Source organism: Vombatus ursinus, unplaced genomic scaffold, assembly GCF_900497805.2.
Source record: "Vombatus ursinus unplaced genomic scaffold, bare-nosed wombat genome assembly UNPS02006779.1, whole genome shotgun sequence".
Taxonomy (NCBI): Eukaryota; Metazoa; Chordata; class Mammalia; order Diprotodontia; family Vombatidae; genus Vombatus; species Vombatus ursinus.
The window spans coordinates 398,513-409,420 of NW_020946557.1; the positions used below are offsets into that span (position 1 = coordinate 398,513).

Sequence of the window (10,908 nt, forward strand, 5' to 3'; positions counted from 1 at the left end):
ACGGGAAGGGGGCAATTAAAATGAGCTGCAGGGAAAAAATGTAACAAAATGTAAAAGTTATAATAAGCAGAAATAACACCTGAGGCCTAGCATCCGTTTTATCATTTGACTTCTGACTGTACAAAGCTATGTCAACTTCAGGATCTTCCCTTTTCATTGTACCTGAGGAGAGAACAAACGAGATAATACAAATTCCAATTATGAACAAAGACAGCATCTCTTAGATTAAAAAGGACAGAAAACCTATCTTTTCCAGCACTTTATCTGCCCACCCCTCACATGTTCAAAGTTTCAAGTAGTACTCTTGTAACAAAACCTTACAGTATTGAAATGCTCTATCTCAAAAAGTGTCAACACCCCCTTTATCTCTATCAAAAAAAAAAAAAACAAGAAGAAGAAGCCAACAACTGACTACTGTAGTGAAATGCTCTTATGAACACAGATAATTTTAACTAAGAGAATCCACACTAAAAGATAAATGCCTGGGAAAAAATTTAGTCTTTAGGGAAATGGTATTATCTTGGTAGTCTACAGGAACTGGAATCTACTAATAAGATGAATGGTGAAAAGGGCAAGGAGCATCAAGTGGGAAATACAATTCAAAATCCCACGGGACAAAACGCATAGCTAGAGGTGAGGGCATCCCTTTCTGGGGAGGGAAGGGGGCTTTATTATTATTTCATGCAGGCAACTCAAAATATGTTAGAATAAAAGCAAAGTAATTAAAAAGCACCTTGCAAGTTTGGCCAACATCCTAATCATATTATCATAAACCTCAGGAGCTTTTGAAAACATAGCTAAGGTCACTCTATTTCCCCTTCCCTCCTCATCTGCTGCAACACAGCCTCAAAGCAGCTCTTTTTCTCTAAAGATGTAGTCTAAAAGGCAATCCTGCCACCCTGCACATGGTATTTCCTACGTTTATACATCTGTATTTAATTGTGGTTCCTAACAAATTAAACCTATGACATGGTATGTTTTTCCTTCAGAAACAATATTTCCTGCTGCCAAAGGTGCAAGCCTCTCTCAAAGCACTGCACCTGTGGGGTGCTGTCTTGTCCCCAGACTCTCGAGGCGTCAATGCAACAAACCCTTCAGGAATCAGACACAGCTTCCACAGGAAAGCCACATGGTCACTTCAATGAGAAAGCTATGTGGCCCCGGGCACCTCCCTCAATGTACTGCCCACTGCATCTCCGTGAGTAAAGGAAGGGAATCCGGAGCACGATGGCAATGCTGATGGTAACATTTTGACAACAGAAATGACCGCTTCCTCCTCTTGTAAAGCTATTTCCAGACAGAGGCAGTAGACAAGAAGAAGCAAGACGTGGTGGTGCTTCCCACCAGGTGATCAACACTGGGAGTCGGGGGGGTACTTCCCCAGAACAGGTCCACGAAGGCCCCACAAAGACCATCCGAGCTGGGCAAGGCGGTTCTCTCATTTAAAGGGGGAGGGGGAGTGTTGAGAAAGAGGAGAGGTAGGAGTCGGGAAGGAGAAGGAGGAGGAGGGGGCGGCAGGGAGTGCGGCGGCTCTCATCCAGCTCTCGGCAGCCAGGCGCAGTGTAAACACTCGGGGAGGCTGCTTCTCTTGCCTCCCTCGCCTCGCCAGATGGGCCCCCCCCCCGCAGCCGCGCTGCACACGCACAGACAGACCTCACAGCTCGCCCCCTGTCATGCCTGAGAGAAGGAAAGGAGGGCGAGGAAAAGAAGGTACCGGCGGCGGTAGCCACAGCGAACGTGCATGTGTATTCCTCTGGGTGGCTGCCCCCTACCCCAGTCGCCGCTGTCCTCCCCGTCGCGCTTACCTGCGGGGGTCGCTCCGAAGACTCGCACAACCGGCACCTTCTTGACGGGGGCCTGGGTGAAGGGGGATTGGCAGATATCCAGCCCCTGCAGCGGGCTGGCCATGTAGTAATCGGCAGTCACTATCCGCACTGAAAACATGTTCGCCGCTGCCGCCGCCACCGCCACCTCTCCCTCTAGTAGCCACACAGAGCAGCAGCAGCAGCAGCAACAGCAGCAGTTCCCGCAGCAGCAGCAGCAGCGCCCCCTCCCCGCGGGCCTGCCTGCCAGCCCCTATCTCCTCTCTCGTCTCCTCACCCCTCCCAGACACAGTGAGGAGGAGCAGGAGCGGCGGCGGCAGGGCCCGGGGCTTGGGGTCGCGCTGCTGCTGCCGCCTCCTCAGGAGCGCCGCACGGGGGGCACGGCCAGAGAAGCCCTTACGCTTTCGTCGCTACCGCTGCTACTGCTGCTGCTGCCGCCGCCGCCGGGGATCACACAGGCTTCTCCGTCCCAGGCTGCAGCTCTTGTTGCCATGATGATGATGTCACGGACGCAACCACTGGGGGGAGGAGGGGGTGTGTGTAAAAAGAGGGAGGGGGAGGTGGAGGGGGGGTGTGGTTAGGGAGAAGGAGAGGAGGAATGGGGGGTCATTGGGAGGGGAAGGAAAGGGTAGGGTGGGAGGGAGGGGGAGAGAAAAGAAAGAAAACGTGTTTTTCCCCTCGCCCCCGATCGAGCTGTTGGGGAGGGGAGGAAGGGCACGCGCCGGGTCCAGCCCCAGCTGGGGCCCGGGGGAATCGATGACTCGGTCTGTGGGTACCGTCACCTGGGTGCGGGATAGAGAGGGAAGGGGAGGTGGAGCGCCGATGTCATGGATGGCGGAGGAGGGGGTCGCCTTTCAGTCACTCGCGGGGCGGGAGCGGTTGAGGTTGGGGGAAGGGCGGCCGTGTTTGGGTCTGTTTAGCGGTTACGCGGGATTGGCAAAGGCTGCGGCATTTCGCGGTTTTTTTTTTTTTTCTCCTCAGACCGCCATTTCGTATCCTGCAGTGGAGGCGGAGACGGCGCCCGGCGCCTCCGCCCCCGCTCGTTTTCGGAAGGTAAGAGAATCCAGAGAAGGGGAGGAAGCCCTATGGGGGGGAGGAGAGGGGGGGCGGCGCCGAGTCGCGGCTCGCGGGAGGGGAGGGGCAGGGTGAGCGGGAGGAGAACGGACGGATATAGCACGAGCTCTACAGGTAACGTTCGGGGTTCCTGCGCGTGGCCCGGAGGCGGCGCGAGGGGCGGGGGAGCGCGAGGCTTCGGCTCAGCCTATAAAAGGGCCGCCCTGGCCGTTTTCGCTCCTTGTACGTGCTGGCAGCAGCCGGGGCCGCTACGCTCTCCTTCCTTTCGGTCCCCACCCCATTTACTCTCCCCCCCCCCCCACCCTTTGCTGCAGTGTGTGCGTCCTGCCTGTTAATGAGACATATTCGTTCTTGGCTCTGCTGGGCTGTGCCCTGCCCTACCCTGCCCTGCAGTGCCAGGGGTTGGCAAATTGATTGAGGATTTCCCAGTTCGGTGTGTCTCACGTTACACGCCCCCACACCCCTTTCCTCTGTTTTCTCCCTTCCTCCCTCTCCCCGCTTAAAGCTTCTCGTTTTTTCCTCGTGGCTCCAGAGCCGCCGCCTCTGTCTGCGCGTGCCTGGGTTTCCGTGTGTGCACTGCTGTCTGCCCGTGACCTTTCCCCCCAGTGGAATGCGGGATTGAAAGACTTGGGAAAACAACGGAGCAGCACCAGAGATAGTGATACTTGCGCCAACGTGTTGGCCATTAACACTTTGTGTAAAGCGCGAAAGCAAGAGTAAATCTTTAAAAATTCTTGGAAAAATGAATCCAAACCCAGCGGGATGAGATTACATTGGGAAAAAAAAATCACCCTACTGGAAGTCAGGCGATCTGGGTTCTTGCCTGTGTGACCTTGAGCAAGTTAATTAGGATCCCCGGGCCCCAGTTTTTCTGGCGGCAGCATGCAAGTGAGGCACTTAGCGATCTCGGGTTTTTTTGGGTTTTTTTTTTCTGTTGTGTAAGATTTAATGATTTTATGTGGTTGGAGACAAGACTCCTAGGTTTTAGCCCCAACTACACCTTTATGGTGCTGTACAATTAGGTTTGGCCCAAATGTTAAAAACCCTCGAAAATGGATATCAAAATGATCAGAGGATTTAAAAGCTAGAGTGAACCTCAAATCATCTAATCCTTAGAGGTGAGAAAAGTGAAGAGGGTTAATAACTTCCACAGTGTCTTATAAGATACTAAGTAGCCAAGTTGCTTCAGGAATTTGTGGGCAGGCCCTGTGACTCCAGTTCCAGTGCTTTTTATACAACGCTGGTGGTTGGTTATCACTTTTGCCAGCCTGTATATTACACACCGATAGCCAATAAGCTATTGTTTATTTGGAGTGTTTTGAGAGAGCCTCATTTGATAGAATTGTGAGTTTTAAAATACACTACACACTTAATAGAAAGATCACTGAAAATATGATCATGAAACTTTTTATAATGTCTAAACCATTTTACAAATGAGGAAGTTGAGGTAGAGAGTGCATCAATAATTGAAGGTCATGGAAATAGTAAATGACAAAATCAAGATCACCCCAGGTCTTTTGACTTATAATCCAGTGTCTAATCCAGTGTTCTTTTCACCACAGCCTAACAATTCCCTAGTAAGGAATATAGGCAGTAAGAACTTTTGTTAAGTGGGTTTGAGATATAACAGTATGGCAAGTGAGCTAATGCTCATACTCTTTGGTCTTAGTATATATGGTGGAATTCTCTCCATTGTTGAGCAAATATTTAAGTAAGGAATAAACTTCTAGGGCAAAATGTTATAGTTCAGTTTCTTATGCTAGGTAGATAACGTAGATCAATAGAAGGCTTCTTGCTTTTATGAAACTTTTAATCTTTTGAGGGGTTACACTTACACATGTAACTATCCTAGGTATAACAATATGTAGGTAGACAAATTCCCTAAATATATATAGATAAAGATATAGATATACCCACATCCTAGTTATGATAAAGACATCCTGAATCCCTCCTGTCTCCTTAAAGACGTTAGAATTTTGGTAACATATGTATTCACCTGGACCTTCCAATCCCCTTTCTCTCTTTAATACATTTAAGGTGATTGATCCATACACTTGGTCAATACCCTTAGACTTGGTCTTTAAGAAAGATGAAGGACACAACCTGAGAGAACCAGAAAGAAATTCATAGAGGCTTTAAAGAGTTTCAAACTGAAAAAGAGCCACCAGACTTGTGTATAAACAGTGTAAAAAAAAATAGTCATGGAGGAAAAAACTGGAAAACATTAGGAAAATATTGCAGTAGTCTGGGAGAGTTGTAATGCATGGCATCTATGGATATAGAAAGCCTCCCCTTTCTTACCCTAACTTCTTGTCTTTACCATCTTCTGCCCTGAATTTCATGTAAGGGATTCAGGAATCATGAACCAATTTCAAATCAGTTATTGCTGTTGTTTCTGAAAGGGGCATATCACTCTACTCCCTTATGGTCCCACTTAGCATCTCAGTCACTTTCAGAACCAAATATTCCCTCAGAATGTCAGCTGTTTGAGGGCAGGAACTGTTTTTGCTGTTATGTTTGTATCCCCAGAGCTTAGTATAGTATAATATCGGTATATTGTAAGAGCTTAATATATACTTTTTCAAATTCCACTAATTTATTCTCATGTCCATCTCATGTCACTTCTCATCATTCACCTCCTGCCATCTGTTTTCAGACTCCACCTTGGACTGAAAATGCTCTCTTCCATATTTATTGCCAAATCCAACAGACGTTTTTCAGTCTTCATCCTTCTTTACCCCTCAGCAGCATTTGACACTGGCAACTACACAGTCTTCCCTGACTTTGATAATACTCTCTCCTAGTTCTTCTGCCAGTGTGATGTCCCACCCTTCATGCATGAGCGTACACCAGGGCTCCATCCTGGGCCCTCTTCTGTCTCTGCACACTATTGGTGATTTTATCTGCTTTCTCTATGCAGATGACTCTCAAGTCTACATATCCAGTCCTCATCTTTCTCTGCCTGCCAGCCATCTCCACCTTGTTGTCCCTTAGGCTTCACAAGCTCAACTATCCAAAACAAAAGGCATTATCTTTCCTCCTAAATCTACCCCTATTTCTAAGCTCCCTGTTTTTTGTTTAGAGCATCACATTCTTCCAACCTCCCAAAATCTACAGTTCTGATGTCATACTTTTAAGTCCATTTGGCAAACATTTATTAAGTTTCTATGTGCCAGGCACTGTGCTAACTCTAGGCATAACAATGAATAAAAAGAAAGTTCCTGCCTTCAAAGACTTTTCGATCTAACTGGAGGAGACAGCACACTGAGGGAGGCAGAAAAGTGGGGGGAAAGGACAGGACACCAGAGGATATCTTGTTCCATGGAGTTGAAACCAGGCAGAGCAGCAGTTGCAAAGTGGAGTGAGTTGGGAGAACAGTTTCTGCCCTCTATAAAGGAAATCATTGAGAGGAATGAGGTACTCCACCTTCTAGCCCTCCTATTAGAAGGGAGAGGAGGCTGAGGGAGGTGGTGTCAGTCAAAGCTTGAGTTAGCAACAGGATGATGAGATTAGAAGTGGAGCCTCTCCTGGGAGAGGCTTCTTGTTCCCTGGAGTGGAAACTAGGCAAAGCAGCATATGCAAAATGGAGTAACTCCTAAGTCTCACTCGCCCCACATATACAATTGTTTGCCAAATCTTGTCAAGTCTCTTTCTCCACAACATTTCTTGCATCTGTCTCTTCACACCTCACACCACAATCATCTTAATTCAGGTGGTCATCATCCCTTTGTCAATAACCTCCTAATAGACTAACTGCTTCCTCTTTCCCCATTCCATTCTCCACCCAGCTGCCAAATTGCTATTCCTAAAATATAGATCTAACCATGTCACTCCTGCTTAGAAAATTTAGCTGGTTTCACATTGCCTCTAAGATAAAATGCACAGTCCTCTTTTTTGGCATTTAAAATGCTTTAATTCCCTGTAGCTTATCTTTGTAGACTGATTATGCATTATTTCTTCACATACATGCCACATCCCAGGAAAATTGGCTTACTTGATGTTACTTATGTGATATTTCATCTCCTATCTTTGTGCCTTTGCCAACCAGGTTGTCCCTCTCTTCCTTACTTCCGCCCTTTGGAAACTCTATGTCACTTCAAGCCTCAGCTCAATGCCACCTTCTTTGAGAGTCCTTTCCTGATTTCCCCTTGTTATTAGAGCCCAGCCTCCGTATGTGATATTTATTTGGAACACACACACACAATCTGCTTATCTATATACATACTGTTTTCCACCAGTAGAATATAATCTAGAAGGCAAGGGACTTTTAAAATTTTTGTCTTTATCCTTAGTACCTAGAACATAGTAGTCTTCTTAATAAATGTTTGTTGAACGGAATTGAAAAAAGAGTTTATGAAAGTGGAATTAACAAATTTAGCTACTAATTGACTTTTCCTCCTGTCTTACTTCCTAAAATAACCCTGAAGTTTTGAGTGAAGATCAGTAGTGGTATTGTCAATAGAAAGTGGAAAGTCAGAAGGAGGAGTAGGTTTTTAGGAGTAGTAAGCTCAGGTCTATAGGTGTTGGAGTTTGAGATATCATGATGATATTCAATTGTAGGGGTCCTATAGGCAATAGGAAATGTGGGCCTGGAGCTAAGAGAGATTAAGGCTTCAAAGATAGGTTTGGGAGATAGAGATGAAGCTATGGAAATGAATGAGATTATGGAAGAAGAGACCGAAAAGGGAAAAAAACCTCTAAAACAGAATCTTTGGGAACAATATTGTTAATGGACTAAAAGCCAGTTATGGAGTCAGAAAAAGATCAGATAAGAACAATTAAGAAAATGAAATGCAGTTGTAGGAGCTGAGAGGAAGAGACTATGGGTTTCTGGAAGGAATGGTGTTGAATGGAGTCAAGTACTGCAGAGAGATCTAGGAGGATGACTGCTGAGAAAAGACCATTGGATTTGGCAATAAAGGACATAATTGGTGACCTTTAATAACATAGTTTCAATAGCATTATGGAGACAAAAGTCAGATAGCAATGGGGTTGAGGAGTGAGTGGGTAAAGTGGTGTCTTAATGGAGAAATCAGATTTTAAAATAGAAACGTGCTAAGATAGAATGTCTGAAAAATGCTAACAATTTTCTGAACTGAAGTCCAAATGCAACATATTATAGTAAAGTAAATCCATAGTTTTCAAGTTATAATGTTCCTACGTAGGGGAAAAAATGAGAACTATCACATTAATGGTTTCAGTATTTCTGAAAGGAAAAATTTTATTTTGCCTCTTAAATCGGTACCATTTGGAATGTTAATAAAAGGGGAATTCAGCAATTCAAACCCTTTTTGCATGCTAGTCAAATAATACACACCTAAAGACAATTTCTTAGCCATTTTCAACACGGTTCTATGTTGTTTCATTTGGTTTAAATTCACAGCAGAATTTTAGTAGTCTTGTAAAACAGATTGAAAACCTGATACCACCATTCCCAGTTCACTAGTATCAGTTGTGTTTTAAAAGAACTTATCCTCAATTAGTACATTGACATTTTGTTGTAGTTTGTTGTTTAGTTGTTTTTCAGTTGTGTCTGATTCTTCATGACTCTTTTTGGGGTTTTCTTGGCAAAGATGCTAGAGTGATTTGCCATTTCCTTCTCCAGCTCATTTTACATATGAAGAAACTGAGGCAAACAGTGGTAAGTGACTTGCCCAGGTTCACATAACTAGTAAGTGTCTGAAGTTGAATTTGAACTCAGGAAGATGGCTTCCTGACTCCAGGCCCAGCATTCCATCCACTGAGCCACCTAGCTGCCCATATTAGCATTAAGAACCTTAAATTAGCAGCACAAGGAACAAATAACAATAGCTTGTATTTATCACTTTAAAGTTTGGAAAGGATTTTATGTACCTTTTCTCATTTGATAGAACAACTCTGTGAGGTGTATAGTAGAAATAAAAATTCTGGAAGAGACAGCAGAGAGGATGATCTAGCCCAGAGGTTCTTTACATTTTTTGGTGTCTTAGACCCCCTCTGGCAATCTACTGAAACCTATGTGTAGTATGCATATATACACACATATATGTATATATGTATGTGTATACACATACATAATTACACTGAAATACTATTGGAATGTTTTTTTAGAGTTCACAGATTTCAGGTGAAGAGTCCTTGCCAGTCCAACCCCTTCATTTTATAGATGAGAAAACTGAGACCCAGCAAAGTGAAGTGATCTCATTGTTGCACAGGTAGCAGCCAAACAAAGCTTCAAACCTAGGTGTTGACCTCAACCTCAATGCTATCCTCATTTTACAGCTGAGGAGACTAAACCTCAGAAAGGTTAAGTAACTTGCCAAAAATCACATCTCATTTATGGCAGAGCCAGGACTTGAACTCAGGTCTCCTTACTCTAAACCCATTGCTTTTTCCAGTACATTATCATCTTTCGATAAATATGGGGAGAAAGGAATAGGATTGGAACACATCAACATGCAGATAGTATTGGACCTAAAGAAAATTTTTTTTGTATTATCAGCATCATCTAACATATTTATTTCTCTTCCTAAATCTGTGCTCAGTATTGTATAAAACCAGTTCGTACCTACCCTTCAATAGTTTATAATTAAAAGATAATGGCTCTCTATGGGGAGTATATTCAAATTTTTACTGTTCTAATTGAGCATAATAATGTACAATGAAGTCAATAATGACTGTCAGGTCTCCTGCTCACTTGAAAGGTCTGTGATGTAGTGGCTCTTTCCAGTGTGATGGAAGTGAGAATATATTTGGTAGCCTTGTCTTCTCTCTATTTGAAGTGGTACTAACACATTTAGGAGGGAAGTTCAGTGATAAATGGCAAGTTTATATGCCATATGGATATAGATGAGTCCAGGTAGATCAACATTTAACATTGCTCAAGTTTCTGATGGGTAGTGAAAGAACTGAGAACCAAGGAAAAAGCATTGGGGACCTTCCTGGCTTCATCTGCCATAGGTAGTTGCCAATAGGCTAAATGAGCCTCCTAAAGAAAAACTGTAGAAACAGCCAAAGAGGGCACACCTATGAATCTGACATTTTCAGTTGATGTCATAATAAGCTACAATAATCTGTGGTTCAGTAAAAGTAGTTTTTTTGAGGTTAAAAATCTTAATTTCCATCTTTCAAGAATATCAACAGTGTTACATGTAGTATTGCTGCATGTGTTGCTAGCTATCTTTATCTTCTGTCTTTATCTGCTACCACTTATGTTACAAAAATTAGTTCTAATTTGCTAAATAGCCTGTCCTTTCAATATCTTTTTTTCATAGTTGTAGCTTTCTTCCCCAGCCCCAAACCAATTCCCCCCTTGAACATATTCATTGGAAAGTGCTTGTTGATTTGACATGATTCATATTTTTGCTGATTTATGTTGTCTTGCCTTCATTTTGTTCTGTAGTGAATTCAGTAAAGTTTAGTGTACTTGCTCCAGTCATCCCCTTCATCAGTAAGAACTCAACTTCCCACCTACTATTGATGATTCCAGCTAAAGAGAATGTCTGCTGCAGCTAGTCAGAGGAAATCTTTATTCAACTTCTCAGTTTTTATCCAAACTTTAGAAAGCTACAGAGCTTCTTTGGTAACCTTTAGGAAAACATGGAGCAGAACAAGCCCTCTTTCCAGAAGGATTTCTGAATTTCATGTAAGTGTGGAAGAATCTAAAGGCAATATCCTTTAATTTGGTGTCTTCTCTAGAGAGCTAGCACTTTCTTCACATAGGAGAGTTAGAATTGGACATTTTAATGAGAGGTATTTGCTAAACAAAGATCTTGTTGAGTTTGGTTTTGTTTTTTTTTTTGCAACTTTGCAATATATTAAGCTCTATTGTGAGAATCAAAAACTTTTAAAACACCTTTTAATATTGCTTCTAGTGATAGTCTGTCATTAGAGACACTAATGAAGGTATGCCTTAATGATGGGGATTGAAGAAAGAACAGTGAAAGAAACTAGTATTCTGAACCCATCCAGATTGATACTGTGTAGTGTGTGTGTGTGTGTGTGTGTGTGTGTGTGTGTGTGTGTGTGTGTG

General features: G+C 43.6%; 1 protein-coding gene across 3 annotated transcripts in view; it reads right to left on the reverse strand.

Annotated features, from left to right (window-relative positions):
• REV3L (REV3 like, DNA directed polymerase zeta catalytic subunit) overlaps nucleotides 1-2,067 on the reverse strand; it is a 250,866-nt gene extending 248,799 nt beyond the window's left edge. For all 3 annotated transcript variants that reach the window (XM_027848601.1, XM_027848602.1, XM_027848603.1), the window contains exon 1: nucleotides 1,806-2,067. In XM_027848601.1, the coding sequence (XP_027704402.1) occupies nucleotides 1,806-1,944 (139 nt within the window). In that variant the 5' untranslated portion in view covers nucleotides 1,945-2,067. The remainder of the gene's footprint in view (nucleotides 1-1,805) is intronic.
• Between the last annotated feature and the right edge of the window lie 8,841 nt (nucleotides 2,068-10,908).